Consider the following 13761-nt stretch of genomic DNA (forward strand, 5'->3'; position numbering starts at 1 on the left):
TCTCCCACTATCCAAGAACAACAGTTCCCAAAGCAAGACAAGACCTGACCAGACCAGGCCGGCCAGGCTGGCCAGGCCAGTCAGTTTGAGACCGGAGGAAGATTCCGTGTATAGACTAGGACACATCCAAAGACGCAAGGATGTCCCATCAGACAGTCAGACTATAACGACATAGGGTACGGCGCTAGCCCTAGTCTGCCAGTGCTAACTGCTCAGTGATGCCACCCGCCCGGTCCCACTAGCCAGCTGTGGCCCACGGATCGAGGTCCCACATCTGCTCGCCTGGCGCCGTGTTCGCTGGCCATTGTGCAGGTTTTAGAACCCCTCCGGCGATTCTGCACTGCTGGCATTTCGAATTTGCCGATGGGGGTCGCACACGGACACTCTTCTTGCGTTATTGATTCCAATTGCACGGCGCGGTCGCACAATCGGAGTCTATCAATGACGCAGGACAGACATAATTCTTGATGACAAAGATGTGGTGGCACAAGTGACACTTGGCGGCTGTATTGAAAATTACACTGTTAACATCAGTCCCACTTTTTTCGTTTCAGCGGAACTTTAATCAAGGAAGTTCTCAACTGAATCAGGAGCGCAGTCCTGACAAAAAGGAGAAAGAATCGGAATAAACACTAAACAAGGAAATAGGGTTTGTGCAGATGATCGGACTTATGGCTCAGTTAAGACTAGACAAGCATAGGGCAACGCCGCAACAGCCTCAAACTCAGGGAGGGCACAGATCAGAGACAGATCGGAAGATCGAAACCTTGTACCTTCTCCATACCCTAGACAGCTCTGGACGGCCATCGACTACTGAGCCATCAGACTGACAAAGTCGTCCCACTTGTCTCCGAAGCTGGCGTAATAGTTCGTGCTGAGATGGGTAACGAAAATCTCGTCGGCGACTCGCCGCACCTGCTTGACAAATTTTCGCAGCTCTGACCCTTCCACGCTGTCCGGCAGCGAGTGGACCACCGCGCAAAGCTGGCTACGGTTGCTGTTGGGAATTGTCTCGAACAGCCTGGCCCCATCGCGCTCCTGGAAGGTGTCATACGTTGCCTCAAACACCACAGTCGAGTCAGCCGTCGACAGGTAGCGAGGGTCTGGGACAACTCCAGGGTTGTGGAAAACCTATCGCATTCGCCAGTTAGCACGGCTATTACCCAATTTACCGGCCACACTGCGGCACCGGTAGTTGAATGACAGAGATCGGTCCGATTCCAAGGCTAGAACAAGTCACAGACTAAGACATCCACACACACTGCCAAGGGAAAATAGATTGTAGACGTGGGAGATGGATATGAGATATCGCCCCAGCAAGAGGCTCACTCGGAGTTAGGCAGATCCGCGTGGTGGTCATCACAAAACAGCGTCAAACTTACGAAATGGTCGGGCCCTAGCCCAGGGGTGTTTTTCACCACCGAGGTGAGCTCCTCTAGGTACGCCAGATCGCTGTCATTGTACTGCTGCGGCGTTTCGTCGAAGAATATTCCCCGAACGGCAAGCTTGGGGTTAGCGCTGATTGTAGGCCAGGCGGCGTAGGTCTCAATGTCGTTGCGCACCGACGAAATGTTGCGCTTCGCGTATGTAGTGGCGACATAGCCGAGAACGCGCACATTGTCATGCGCCGTCAACCGGGGAATCTCCTGCGTATAATTTCTATCAGGCAGGGAATTCGGACCCGGCCCGCTGCCAGGGTTTACCACGACCGTGAAGTTGACATCGGGGTGTGCCGTGATCCTACAGCGGCGTTTAGCTGCAGCCTCCCAAAAAACAAAGGCGACTTCTGTCCCACGCCGGTGCCTCTGCAGGCGGCTGATGGCGTTCGCATGGTTCCAGAATCTAGGTCAACCTGTCTGACCTACAGGGGTTCGGGTTCGTTCGCAAAAACGCGAGGGGCAAAATAAAAACGAACCAGGTCAAAGGAAACTTACACATTCACTAGGGGATCCCACGCACCGGGAGCCGGGTACACATAGAGAGGGACAAAGACCTTTGCTTTCGGGCCCATACTATTATTCTTGCGACGGGTTACTATAATTGACGTTGGGAGAACGATTGCAAGAATAGCGACAAAGATGAGGACGGCCATAATGAGCCGAGAGCGCCGGCTGTGGAGACACCGTCGCTCCCTCACGTGTTTTTCAATCCCCATGGCGACAGTCGATGAAGGGCAATGATACTAAACGAGTAGCGCATCAGAAATGATGCGACAAAGGGGGCGTGCCAGAGCAAGTTTAAAAAGGTGGCCCCGCTGGCCCATAGCCCTTCTCGGCCCTCTAGGCCTCGACTTAATGAGGTGATCTGTAGGGAATCAGGCTTGCTTCTTTCGTCAACTGAGCGTGCCCAAAATAAAGTGGATCGGGGTTTAGACCATGCAGCAGTTCTCTAAGTTAGTAATTGCAGCCGTCGCTGAAGCAAATAATGCTGGTTGTCTTTCCTCCCTGCCTCGAAGGACTGCAATCCTGTGGAGGCGCCCAGAAGGTCGTCCGATATTAGCCAACCGGGGGCGGGTTGAGCACCGTTCCCTCCCATTGCAGGAAAAAGAGCTGACTTTTCTTAATTTATTCTCAATCTGTGTTTTCTTTTTTCTCTCGGGTTCCATTCTCTGCCACATCTGACCCTACCTGCATCTGTTCGCTTTCCACGGTTATATGTTGCTGAAAGTAATAGGCGAGTCACGACCCAGTATACCATCGCCTGCCTTGACTCGAAACCGTGGTGGTTACATCGAGAAGAGCCCCCCAGACTGTTCGAGCCAGGCTCTGACGGAGTATAATAATTTGTAAACTCCTGTCTCAAGCTGGTCACCTTCCAGTCACACTCTCTCTTGATCACAGTTTGGCTGGATAACTCTCCTCGTTTTCTCTGGACCCGTTGTTGCATTTGACCAACCGCATTCCCTTGTGCCACAACTTGGTTTTGTTCAATATCTGCGCACTTGTTTGAAGTGCCATCAACAATGGATAGTCCTCGACGATCAGATGCAAGCTCTCCTGCGGAGCCCTGCTCTCCGCTATGCGTGGACACACCAGCAACACAGTCCTCTGTCCTGTTCGACGGCAACCTAGATGACTTGTTGCGGAACTTCCCTCTTCGTCAGTACATCCTGGTCACTGGCGGGCTCGGGTTTATTGGAAGTCACACAACATTAGAGCTGCTGAAGGCCAGCTATAACGTGGTTGTGATCGACAATCTCAGCAACTCTTTCCAAAGTGTCTTCGACCGCATCAAGCACTTGGCGCAGAAGCACCATGACGAGCGAGGAACTGAAATGCCAGCTCTGCATCTGGCTGCTCACGACTACCGAGACACTACCGCTCTCAGGCAGCTTCTCGACCAGTATCAGGTCGAATCCAGATGGGGCACTCCCAAGTCCAAGATTTCTGGCGTGATCCACTTTGCTGCGTATAAAGCAGTCGAGGAGAGCATAAAAAATCCGTTGAAGTACTATGCAAACAACGTTAGTGGTCTCATCGATTTTGCCTCGACACTCGGAGAGTACGGCATCAAAACGTTCATCTTTTCTTCATCGGCAACCGTTTATGGCACCTTGGCCACTTCTGGTCTTCCACTCAAGGAAGAGCTCTGCGCCCACAAGGATGAAATTTACCACGACGCAGATGGAGTCGCTCAAACCATCAGAGCAGGGTCTACGGGAATTACCAATCCGTATGGGCGCACCAAGTGGATGTGCGAAGCCATACTGGCGGATCTTGCAGCTTCTGATCCGGAGTGGACGATTGTAGCGCTCCGGTATTTCAACCCAATCGGCTGCGACGAGTCGGGATTGCTCGGAGAGGATCCGAAACAGACCCCCACGAATCTTCTGCCGGTGGTCGTAAAGGTCATGACCGGAGAGTACAAGGAACTCTCAATGTTCGGTACTGACTGGGAGACGGAAGACGGCACCGCCATACGTGACTTCATCCACGTAACCGACTTGGCCCGAGGGCATATCGCTGCTCTTGATGCCGCCAACGAAAGAAAGTTGGCCGAGAACTTCCGCGCCTTCAATTTGGGAACCGGACGCGGACACTCAGTCAAGGAGGTAGTGGACGCTATGGAAAGCGTGTCGCGCAAACAAATCCCCGTTAGAGCAGCCCCTCGTCGCCCTGGGGATGTTGGATCCTGCGTTGCCGTTGCTACCAGGTCGCAGCAGGAGCTCCGATGGAAGACTGAAAAGTCACTTACGGACGCATGTGGAAGCCTGTGCAAGTTCTTGGAAGTTAGCGGTGTTACTTTATGATGCTGTTAAAAACTGAGCCCGGGTTATATAATGATGATAGGCGTTGGGTGGTTCTCTATCTGTTGTTTCTAGTAATGTGACAGCCTCGCGGCTCTCGCCGTCTGTGAATAATAGAAATTGCTTCTTACTTTTGGAGCCGTCTTCTGCAGACAGTTTTTGTATATCTTGGTGTATAGAAGTCGGACCAACTTTGCTGTTTGCGTCGTGAGACCTTAACGGGCCGTGGATTGGGTACAGAACTATACGTCGTTAGTTGGATGGAGTTTACCAAAACATCCGAAGGCCTCAGTTGCGAATTCGGATGCAGGCCGAGTCGAGAGTATGGGAGAAAAGAAAGAGGTCCGACATAGGGATCCCCTATCCCGATGGCCGTCAAGGGTCCAGGTCAATTTCATGTTCTTCTGTGCCACAATAAGTCTGCGTACCTTGTCTCAGACTTTTTTGCATGCATGTTAACAGTTATGTCTTGTCTTCCTGGACTTGCCAGAGTGGTGCATGCCTGACTCCTGAAGGATGAGTGTGCATGTGGCACTGCAGGGGTTTACATCCAAAGACAGATGCACGTATCCTGCTATATCACCTCAGTATATGGCCGCCATCACAATGTCACAGATGGCTGTATCAAGCTGGCATAGCGGGATATAGTCTATGTGCGCACAAGTGTTGTGGGAATAGCAGGGATAGGAATTCTAATCCAACCAGGAATAGAGAATGTATCCAGGCGCCTATCAGAAGCTTCCTGCTCTGCAAGACAAGAAGAAGGCTGCAGAAGCAATGTGGCCAAGCTTCCTTTGCAGCTTGTTGATGCTTGTCAACACCACAATTGCAAACCGTACGCAGTTCAGTGCTCTACCAGTCATTTTCAGAGGCAGTGCTAGTAGAGCCCTTCGAAGCCGCCAACACTCAATCGGCTTCGTCAGAAGTGAAGATGGAATAGATCTCTCGAAAGACGTTATTTGTTGGACTCAAGAAACTTCATTGTGGGCTCACCTTGAATTGGGTGATGAAAATGGTTCCTAAAAAGGAAAGACGTGTAGATCAGCACGTGACTGACGCACCCTCACGCGATCACGTGTAAACCTCCGGCTTGGCACCAATTTCGTCCGCAGATTCTTGAGATTGTCAGTCACGACATTGTTTTAATCTCAGCATTGTGCAGCAGCGGTTGAAAGCCTGTGCCGTGGCTCCCATACTACCACTGTCTACTTCGGCAACTTTACATTCCGCCATGAAAATGATTTGCCAACGCTGCCGGTCGAGCATCCTGACCCGACTCCAGCCCCAGACTTTCGCAACCCCGTTGAGCATCAGTCAACGAGTCCAGTTCCGCAGCTACAGTGACGGAAAGCCTACGGTATCGGCTACACCTCCACCTCCAAAGCCCCGACAGCCTATTGGCGACGACATTACCATCCCGTCCGCAATATCCTCAGCAACCCCTGGCGTCTCGCAGCCCTTGAGCACCGCGGAGGGTGTCCATGTTGATGTGAACCCCACAAAAGCTACCAAGCCAGTCGAGCGCCCCCCAAGCTCCTGCCCTGCCGGAACGCCTTTGGCAGGCCTCAACTACTTCAAGAACAAGCCAGAGGTTGTGGCTCTGGAGGACTCCGAGTACCCCGATTGGTTGTGGTCGTTGCTGGATAGCACCAACAAGGAAGCCAAGAAGGGCGGCGTGGATCCAAGCAGTATGTATCTTGTCTTTCAGAGGACGTGGCCTCGAAATGCTGACTTACACTCCTTTAGCTCTTAACAAGAAGCAGCGCAAGCGTTATGAGAAGAAGATGGCCGCTCGTGCCGCGACATTACCGGTTCAGATTCCCCTTCACCATCAAGCCACGGATATCACGCCTGCCCACTACAACCGTAATGGAGAGCTCTCAGGAGATTTGCTGCAGGAGGCGGCGGAAAGTCAGGAGAAGCGGTCTGAGATTACGAAGAGTGCTAGAGAGGCGCGGAGGAAGGCCATTAGAGAAGCCAACTTCTTGAGCGGCCTTTGATTGTCTTTCCTCTGGCGCGTTTGGTGCGTTTGGTTCAGGAAGCATTGTTCTTATACGAGTGTTCCGGTAACTGTGTGTACATTTTAGCTGGCCGCTTCACCATGTATTCTATGACTTTTGTACTTCATTTTCAATTCTCAGACAAGCGGCCAATGAATTTCATTGGTTCCCGGATTTGGCCTTCTTTACCGAACTGGCTGCATATAGCCTACAGATCAATCTTCCAGTCCTTATTCTCACCCTGTCTTTCCACCCATTGATAACAGGCATCCCAGAGGGCCTTGACCTCGCCATCTCCCAGCTCGACCAGCGCCTTCCAGACCTTCTCATCCGCAATCTTGAACCAGACCAGAAACGCCATCACTAGAAAATCAGCATATCCAGCCTTTTCGCCCTCAAAAAAGGGACCCGTCTTTCCTGTGTTGCCTTTAAGCATCTGCACTATGGTCGCCATCTCCGTCTTCGCCGTCGCTAACATCTCCTGACACTGCTTCTCATCGGTCGGACGAATCTCCTCAAAGGGCATACCCCACTTCTCCGAGCGAGTTCGATGATAGTACTCTTTCCCACGCGGGTCGAGGATGTCCGCGATAGGGACAATCACAAGCCTATACACCGCAAACCCAACACGGCCCATGAGTTTGTTTACCGCAACCGCCAGGGCATAGCTGGCGTCACCTGACGGGAAGATGGGTCGCTCTGGGAAGTGCTCTTCCAGGTGGCGAGCGATAGGGAGAGAGTCGTTCATGGCTCCTGACGGTGTAGACTTCACGGAGGGGTGGCAGATGGCGGGGAGAGTATACTCGAAAGGAGCAGTTCCCTTCGGGTGGGGCGGGACAGACAGCCCTCTAAGCAGGGGCGCGATATCTGGGTAGGAAACATAGGTCTGCGTGTATGAGATGCCCTTGTAGTTCAGAATGAGGCGCGTCTTGTACGTGTTAGGCGACCATGCTTTGCACGGTCCTGGTGGATGTCAGCTTGAGTAGCAGAAGACTGAGGCAAAGAACGTACCGGGGAGGGTTGACAGGATGTCAAAAAAGTGCACTGGGACTTGTTTTGCCATGGCAGACAATGGTCAGTAGCATGCAGCTTAAGACTTGAGAAGGGTCGTCTCCAGTGAGTCACTGCCTTGCCATCTCCAAATATATATACCGTCGGGGTTTTGCTGATAGGCTCCCGGTGTAAGACGGATGAGCGGGGAGCCAATTGATCAGCCATTGGACACATAACTAAGCCTTATTATCCGTCTTAGCTACCTCGTATGCGTGAATCCTATGCTGCGTCTTTCGATGGTTGTTTACTGTTTTATGTCAAAAGAGCGACCGATCATGGATGTGGGTCTGAATAGCTTCACAGTACCCCGCAGAGGAAGGGTACCCCCCACCTGTATCTCACCACCTTTTTCGCCCAGAAACGTTCACTCCAGCTCAATGAGCAACTATGAACTACTCCGAGTACATTGAAGGTGTACGATAAACATACCGATCCGTTTCATTTGCGCTGCCCCTCCGTGGATGATCATCTGGCGACCTCAGGCGGCCACGGCCCATGCCGAGCCACGCACGCGCCATGAGTGGAGCGACCAACTGGCCCTTCAAGCTTCAGCTGTCTCAACTTCCCTTTGTCCTTTATTTTTCTTTCATCCACCTCTCACAGTTCTGCTGCTACAAGTCGCAACGTTCTACTGCTACCCAGCTGTCGCATAGCGGGCACTCAGCACCCGGCCGCAGCTACGACTAAACCCAGACAACTAATCGCTGAACTTGCCCATTGTGCAGGAAGTCGATCTAGCTAAGGGTTGGCCCTTCCTAGACAGCTCGTACTGACCGCCATGGCCGCTGTCAGCGAGATAACCGAGCGAACGGGTCAAATCGCCATAGACCCTTCGTCCCAGGCTCCGGCAACGAAGCCTATTACGGCATTTTCGGGCCCCTTCAAGACACGACTGGACCAGATATACCAATCATTGACTACGGCAAGCTCGAATTTCGTCAGGGACATCCAACGCGATGATCAAGACCCGAAGGACAACGACCCACTCAGCTCTCTAGCGGCGTTTCACGCCTACATGGCCAGTCCTTCCGCATCTGCGTTACGTCCTGCCGGCCCGCCAGATGACTCTGCACCGATTACAGATTATTTTATCTCCTCGAGCCATAACACATACTTGACAGGGAATCAACTGTACAGTGATGCGGCGGCGAAAGCTTATACCGATGTGGGTCATGGTATGATTCAGATATTCGAGAATGAAACCACTGATCAGAGCAGGTGCTTCTAAGTGGATGCAGATGTGTTGAAATTGATGTCTGGGATGGAGAGCCTGATTCTGATAGCGATGACGACGGTACAAGCAGCAGCAGCTCAAGCTCCGATGACGAGAAAAGCAAAGACAAGCCGAAGGTCCCGAAAAGGAAGAAGACGGTCAAATCCAAGATAGGTAGCATTTTCGGGCGGAAGTCGCCATCTAACGAGCCAGCTGCGGATGATGGCAAAGTTGCCGAGGCTGCGAAGGTAGGGCCGATACGACTGGAGCCCAAGGTGCTCCACGGCCACACGCTTACGAAGGGAACGACATTCCGAGAAGTTTGTTACGCGATCCGCGATAGTGCGTTTATCGTCAGCGACCTGCCTGTTATTGTGAGTTTGGAAGTACATGCGTCACTCGAGCAGCAAGAGACCATGGTGGAGATCATGGAGGATGCGTTTGATGGGATGCTCATTCAAGTCACACCGGAGATGGAGGCTATGGAGACGCCGCCACCGCTTAGGGACTTGAAACGAAAGATCTTGGTGAAGGTCAAATGGGTCTCACCCTCAGCTGAAAGCGCCGAGGATGTAGATGACCGTACGGACGACCTGGAGCAGCTGGCCCCAACCAAGTCAGCCGGTGCATCATCCCAGTCCGCCTCGCAAGCCGCCCAGAAACCGTCTAAGATCCTCCATTCTCTAAGCAGACATGCGATCTTTACCAAGGGCTTTAGTTTCAAGCAGTTCAGCCAACCCGGTACGGCATCCACCCTATTTGACTCCAAACCTCAAACTAACCCTAACCAGAGGCCAAAGTTCCCGGCCACGTGTTCTCCCTCTCCGAGCGAGCTGCCCGCCAAGCCGACGAGAAATACGGCAAGGAGCTATTCGAGCACAACCGCAAGTATTTTATGCGTGTTTATCCCTATGGTCTCCGCGTTAACTCCTCCAATCTCGATCCAACCTTCTTCTGGCGCCGCGGTGCCCAAATCGTAGCCTTGAACTGGCAGAACTCCGACAAAGGCATGATGCTAAACCAGGGAATGTTTGCAGGCGAACAGGGTTGGATCCTCAAACCCCAGGGCTATCGGAGCACAGAACCAGAGTCTGCGCCTATTCCTCGTCGGACCGTCGACCTCTCAATTGAGGTTCTAGCAGGTCAGGACCTCGCACTACCACCGGGCGACAAGAACGAGAAGGGATTCCGCCCTTATGTGGCTTGTTACCTGCATGTGGAGACGCCGGAGGATGCGGCGAACCCTGGCCTCAAGGGCGACGACAGCACGGATTCTGAGAAGACGAGCTACAAGCGTGTCACTAAGGCTGGGGAGGGCGTCAACCCGGACTTCGGATCGCAGATTCTTCAGTTCCCGACGCTGCCTGGTGTAGTGGAAGAGCTGACGTTTGTCAGGTTCGTTGTTGACTTGCAATAAGGCTTGACTATTCTACTGACTATGCTGCAGATTCAAGGTTAAGGATGACGAAATTGGTTTCGACTCGTTGGCTTCATGGGCCTGCATTAGACTGACCCGGTTGCAGGAGGGATACCGCGTACTCCGTCTGTATAAGTGTGATGGATCTGATTCAGGTGGTTTCCTCCTTGTCCGGATCACAAAGAACGTCTCATGAGTGTGTATGAATGAGGGAGCAGCCCTTCAAGTAGCGGCATTCAATTAGCCACAACAAAATGATACGCAGCATTCATGGGGCTGGGGGGTGCTCATAGTTTGTTACTCTCGATGTTCAAGCCATGAGAATATTGCTCTCTTAGGGATTTTGCTGATCATGTAGACCGTGTGTGTTATGCATTTGTTCTGAAAAGACTAAGAACAAACATGAAACGCTTCATAATAGAACGCCTTCGTTAAAAACGATCACTGTTAAAGCAAAGTTTAAAAGGTTGTCCGGCTTCATATTCATATACACGTTTAGATATCCTATCCAATATTTAGCAAATCAATGCGCAAAACCAGGCCAACCCTCTTCGCAAGCCGCCTCAACATCGACTCGTCTGGAACGGGGTTTGCTGTCCGATGCCACTCGCCATTAAACGCGTTGACAAGCCAGCTTGCAAGGCCTAATCAACCATTAGCTGAAGTCTCGAACCCGTTATGGGCAGGGGTTGTTATGGCTAGAAGATTGGTGACATACGTTCATAAACCATAGTATGAGCATTGTGGAAGAAGATGCTATGGTCGGAGTCAGGGTAGAAATGTACATCATAGTTCTGGACGCTCGCGAGATCCAGCTTATCAATTAGGGTGAGCGTGTTTTGGATATGGACGTTGTCGTCTGAGGCACCGTGGATGACAAGGAAGCGGACATTGTTTTGAAGGGCGGCCATGTCCGATATGCTGGTGTTGTCGTAGCCTGTTGGGTTGTGCTGCGGGGTGTGCATGTAGCGTTCTGTGTAGATGGAATCTATTGGGCTTTGTGTTAGTTGACTATAAATGGTCCAAGTAGGAAATGGGTGGGTTTGAGCGCCTTACCATAGAATCGCCAGTCTGTGACAGGCGCAACGGCCATTCCGTACTGAAATGTCTCGCCGGCGTCTTGTTCGAGAGTCTTCAACGTCATAAAGCCGCCGTAGCTCCAGCCCCAGATCGCCATTCGAGATTCGTCGACGTACGGCTTTTGTGCCCAATTTTTGGCAGTGGCAATTTGATCAATGGCTTCGTAGTGCCCAATGTTGCCACGGATGATACAGCGTGCTGCTCGACCGATGAAGCCGGTGCCTCTTCCGTCTACGGTGACAACAATGTAGCCAAGACTTGCTGCGGCATATGACTGGAAATCTATATTGAAACGGCGGTCCACAGTTTGAGACCCTGGCCCTCCGTATAGATGGAAGAGAACAGGGTACTTTCGCGCTGGGTTAAAGTGGGGTGGACGTCGCTCGACTACTTGCAGCGTGAAGCCATCAATGGTGATGTTTTGGTAGATCTCTGTTGGTAAAGCGTATTGAGCCACCAGCTTTGACAAATCTGTGTTGTCCTCGATAATTCTGAGTGTTGTCGTCTTTTCACCTTCGGTGCTGATGATAGATTGCCAGGGAATGGAAGGACCCTGGTAACTAAGCAATGCATATCCAGCGCCATCCGAGAACGAGACACTGTAATAGCCGGGTTGAGAGGTGTCAGTCAACGGCGTGAGATCAGATCCATCCAAACGGACACGGTATAGATGGCGTTCAGTCGGCGCTTCTTTAGTAGCAATGAAATACACCAGACCACGAGTCAGGTCTACAGCAGTAGGCGCGTCCACAACTTCCCATTCACCAGAAGTGAGCATGATGGGCTCTGGATTATCGAGAGGGGTAAAGTAAGCCAGATGGTCGTATCCCTCATGAACCACAGTGTCAAGATAGCCATCAAATGGTCGGCCCTTATCTGGGTTGGCAGGGATAAACCTCATGGACTGTGTAGGCTCAACCCAACCACCGTCAAGCTCGGAAATATCTTGGATCCTGATAAGCTTGCTTTCTCTTGATTCAGTGTCAACCAAGAACACTTTCAAAATGTCGCTTTCTCTATTCGTTGTCCGGACAAGGACCTTGCCTTTAGCAGCCCATATCACCTCAATGATAAGCCGATCGTCATCATCAAAGTCGTCGGGCGTATCAACGGAGAAGACTTCACCTTGCTCGACGTCATAAAATTGCAGATTAACGAAGGGATTGGGCGCGCCAGCCTTTGGATACTTGATTTCTCTTACTTCCGGATAGTTCTCTAACCCTGGCTCTGGCTTCTTTCCTGACGGTCGAGATAGGTAATATTGAACAGGAAATTCGGGTACCGCCGTCTCGTTCGTCCTGATGAAGGCAATTTGAGAACCATCTTCAGACCACCAGGTGACACTGTTTCCCGAGAAAACTTCTTCTTCATACACCCAGTCGGGAATACCGTAGAATAGCTCTTTCCCACCGTCCTTGGTGATTGGTACAACGCGTTCGGAAGAAAGCTTCCTTAAGTACAAATTGTTGTCTCGAACAAAGGCAATGGCGTCAGATTTGGGAGACCAAAGAGCAAGCTGTACTCGGCCATCAATGTTGTTGGGGTCCAAAGGTTCGGCAGTCTGAGTCTCCACATCGAAAATCCAATAACTCGCGGTGAAGGAGTGCCTCCAGTTCTTCTCTTGATTAGATATAATCAAGACTTTCTTCAGATCAGGACTAGGCCGCGTGGCACTTGGCTTAATCGTCCTCCCATCAACTCCCACGGTGGGTTTCTCCATTAGTACCCGGTTGATTTTGCCATCCTGGCGGATGTCATTGATGCGCAGGTAACCCGCTTCATCCTCTCCCCTTTCTATCAACAGCCCATCTTCACCATCAGGACCAGCAACCCAGGAGATCGCATGACCTCGAGGCAAGAATACTCCCGAAAGCACTTGTTGTAAGGTCAGAGGTTTCCTCGAGCTTGTACCGTCTGAGAATGAGCCAGAGTTATCCAACTGCAGCCCGTCTGATGCAGTTCGATAATCTGGGCGCCCTTGTGTTATAAACAGCACAAATGCCACTACCCAGCCTCCACAGCATAATAAGACCAACAACCAGAGAAGCCGTCGCGAACGACTGCTGGAAGCCTTCGTATGAAGGACTTCATTAGACCCCGCCTCTCCGCCCTCCTCATCGCGATATCTCATTTCTTGGGAGAGCCCCAATGTATCGTTCGTCGCGGCATTGTACTTTTGTTCTTCGAGAATGGAATCGACGGATAATCCAGAGTCGTCCGAGTCATAAGAGCTTCTGGGCGAGGAACGAGGACGATTTGCCGGAAGCAACTCTGAGTCCTCGCGATCTTCAGAGCTCCTCATAATATTATTTTGATTGAACAGACTCGACGAATCTATTAAGTTTAAAAGAGAGTTGTAAATCTGACCGATCTCACATCAATGAACGACGTAGGTCAAGGGACGGTGCTCGACGAGGGGAAGCAAGGGGTAGAAGCGCAAAACGCGCCCTACAGGACAATAAGTGCAAGAAAAGAAGACTCAGACCAATAGATCCATCTCAGGCGAGAATCCGGTATGTAGAAGTGAGAACGACGCGACGATGATGGAGTCAGCGATGCGGAGACACGAGGCGGAGGACCGAGACTCGGCGGAGACGATAGCCACAGCCACACCTATTTGCTTATCGATGCCTTTTCGGAATGATCTCATGCTTCTCACTGATCACTGAATATACGAATGTACAAGGTCTTATATATTCTCCTTGGTACCTATTACTTTAGCTACTACCAGAATGAGTATATGCAGGTCCAA

At 51.5% G+C, this 13761-nt stretch overlaps 8 protein-coding genes across 8 annotated transcripts; 4 read left to right on the top strand and 4 right to left on the bottom strand.

Annotated features, from left to right (window-relative positions):
- Nucleotides 1–498: 498 nt before the first annotated feature.
- BDW70DRAFT_168819 (spherulation-specific family 4 protein) lies at nt 499–2092 on the bottom strand (the record flags this gene model as incomplete). The annotated part of the gene is made up of 4 exons (XM_073742552.1): nt 499–1131; nt 1383–1646; nt 1704–1740; nt 1935–2092. The coding sequence occupies 4 exons, from the start codon at nt 2090–2092 to the stop codon at nt 811–813; spliced, it is 780 nt and encodes a 259-aa protein (XP_073600397.1). The 3' UTR covers nt 499–810.
- BDW70DRAFT_66116 (uncharacterized protein) lies at nt 2021–2789 on the bottom strand. Its single transcript, XM_073744507.1, has 2 exons — nt 2375–2789; nt 2021–2304 (listed from the first exon to the last, which is right to left on the bottom strand). Exons 1-2 carry the CDS (start codon nt 2615–2617, stop codon nt 2134–2136), a joined length of 414 nt encoding a protein of 137 aa, XP_073600398.1. The 5' UTR covers nt 2618–2789; the 3' UTR covers nt 2021–2133.
- Nucleotide 2790: 1 nt separating this feature from the next.
- Nucleotides 2791–4369, top strand: BDW70DRAFT_66159 (NAD-dependent epimerase/dehydratase family protein). Its single transcript, XM_073744509.1, has one exon. The coding sequence runs from the start codon at nt 2963–2965 to the stop codon at nt 4247–4249; it is 1287 nt and encodes a 428-aa protein (XP_073600399.1). The 5' UTR covers nt 2791–2962; the 3' UTR covers nt 4250–4369.
- Nucleotides 4370–4718: 349 nt separating this feature from the next.
- BDW70DRAFT_66143 (uncharacterized protein) lies at nt 4719–5304 on the top strand. Its single transcript, XM_073744508.1, has one exon. It carries the CDS (start codon nt 4961–4963, stop codon nt 5267–5269), a length of 309 nt encoding a protein of 102 aa, XP_073600400.1. The 5' UTR covers nt 4719–4960; the 3' UTR covers nt 5270–5304.
- A 20-nt stretch (nt 5305–5324) lies between these two features.
- BDW70DRAFT_66164 (mitochondrial 54S ribosomal protein mL54) lies at nt 5325–6350 on the top strand. Its single transcript, XM_073744510.1, has 2 exons — nt 5325–5934; nt 5993–6350. Exons 1-2 carry the CDS (start codon nt 5478–5480, stop codon nt 6244–6246), a joined length of 711 nt encoding a protein of 236 aa, XP_073600401.1. The 5' UTR covers nt 5325–5477; the 3' UTR covers nt 6247–6350.
- BDW70DRAFT_66168 (uncharacterized protein) lies at nt 6345–7453 on the bottom strand. The gene is made up of 2 exons (XM_073744511.1): nt 7258–7453; nt 6345–7209 (listed from the first exon to the last, which is right to left on the bottom strand). Exons 1-2 carry the CDS (start codon nt 7307–7309, stop codon nt 6455–6457), a joined length of 807 nt encoding a protein of 268 aa, XP_073600402.1. The 5' UTR covers nt 7310–7453; the 3' UTR covers nt 6345–6454.
- Nucleotides 7454–7801: 348 nt separating this feature from the next.
- Nucleotides 7802–10279, top strand: BDW70DRAFT_66174 (putative phosphoinositide-specific phospholipase C). Its single transcript, XM_073744513.1, has 4 exons — nt 7802–8464; nt 8518–9253; nt 9304–9907; nt 9960–10279. The coding sequence occupies exons 1-4, from the start codon at nt 8078–8080 to the stop codon at nt 10123–10125; spliced, it is 1893 nt and encodes a 630-aa protein (XP_073600403.1). The 5' UTR covers nt 7802–8077; the 3' UTR covers nt 10126–10279.
- On the bottom strand, nt 10182–13553 carry dapB (dipeptidyl aminopeptidase dapB). Its single transcript, XM_073744512.1, has 3 exons — nt 10986–13553; nt 10648–10917; nt 10182–10573 (listed from the first exon to the last, which is right to left on the bottom strand). Exons 1-3 carry the CDS (start codon nt 13309–13311, stop codon nt 10434–10436), a joined length of 2736 nt encoding a protein of 911 aa, XP_073600404.1. The 5' UTR covers nt 13312–13553; the 3' UTR covers nt 10182–10433.
- Between the last annotated feature and the right edge of the window lie 208 nt (nt 13554–13761).

This window comes from Aspergillus foveolatus, assembly GCF_047715535.1.
Source record: "Aspergillus foveolatus strain CBS 279.81 unplaced genomic scaffold BDW70scaffold_3, whole genome shotgun sequence".
In the NCBI taxonomy this organism is placed as follows: domain Eukaryota; kingdom Fungi; phylum Ascomycota; class Eurotiomycetes; order Eurotiales; family Aspergillaceae; genus Aspergillus; species Aspergillus foveolatus.

What these genes read in the sequence shown, in the direction of transcription:
- BDW70DRAFT_66116 (XM_073744507.1), bottom strand. Translation starts at nt 2,617, where the DNA reads ATGTGGCAGAGAATGGAACCCGAGAGAAAAAAGAAAACACAGATTGAG. An exon ending in ACTTAGAGAACTGCTGCATG is followed by an intron (nt 2,305 to 2,374) that starts GTCTAAACCCCG and finishes GATTCCCTACAG; the next exon opens with ATCACCTCATTAAGTCGAGG.
- BDW70DRAFT_66159 (XM_073744509.1), top strand. Translation starts at nt 2,963, where the DNA reads ATGGATAGTCCTCGACGATCAGATGCAAGCTCTCCTGCGGAGCCCTGC.
- BDW70DRAFT_66143 (XM_073744508.1), top strand. Translation starts at nt 4,961, where the DNA reads ATGTATCCAGGCGCCTATCAGAAGCTTCCTGCTCTGCAAGACAAGAAG.
- BDW70DRAFT_66164 (XM_073744510.1), top strand. Translation starts at nt 5,478, where the DNA reads ATGAAAATGATTTGCCAACGCTGCCGGTCGAGCATCCTGACCCGACTC. An exon ending in GGGCGGCGTGGATCCAAGCA is followed by an intron (nt 5,935 to 5,992) that starts GTATGTATCTTG and finishes ACACTCCTTTAG; the next exon opens with CTCTTAACAAGAAGCAGCGC.
- BDW70DRAFT_66168 (XM_073744511.1), bottom strand. Translation starts at nt 7,309, where the DNA reads ATGGCAAAACAAGTCCCAGTGCACTTTTTTGACATCCTGTCAACCCTC. An exon ending in CATCCTGTCAACCCTCCCCG is followed by an intron (nt 7,210 to 7,257) that starts GTACGTTCTTTG and finishes GACATCCACCAG; the next exon opens with GACCGTGCAAAGCATGGTCG.
- BDW70DRAFT_66174 (XM_073744513.1), top strand. Translation starts at nt 8,078, where the DNA reads ATGGCCGCTGTCAGCGAGATAACCGAGCGAACGGGTCAAATCGCCATA. An exon ending in CGGCGAAAGCTTATACCGAT is followed by an intron (nt 8,465 to 8,517) that starts GTGGGTCATGGT and finishes TGATCAGAGCAG; the next exon opens with GTGCTTCTAAGTGGATGCAG. An exon ending in GAAGAGCTGACGTTTGTCAG is followed by an intron (nt 9,908 to 9,959) that starts GTTCGTTGTTGA and finishes ACTATGCTGCAG; the next exon opens with ATTCAAGGTTAAGGATGACG.
- dapB (XM_073744512.1), bottom strand. Translation starts at nt 13,311, where the DNA reads ATGAGGAGCTCTGAAGATCGCGAGGACTCAGAGTTGCTTCCGGCAAAT. An exon ending in CACAGACTGGCGATTCTATG is followed by an intron (nt 10,918 to 10,985) that starts GTAAGGCGCTCA and finishes AAAGCCCAATAG; the next exon opens with ATTCCATCTACACAGAACGC. An exon ending in TCATACTATGGTTTATGAAC is followed by an intron (nt 10,574 to 10,647) that starts GTATGTCACCAA and finishes ATGGTTGATTAG; the next exon opens with GCCTTGCAAGCTGGCTTGTC.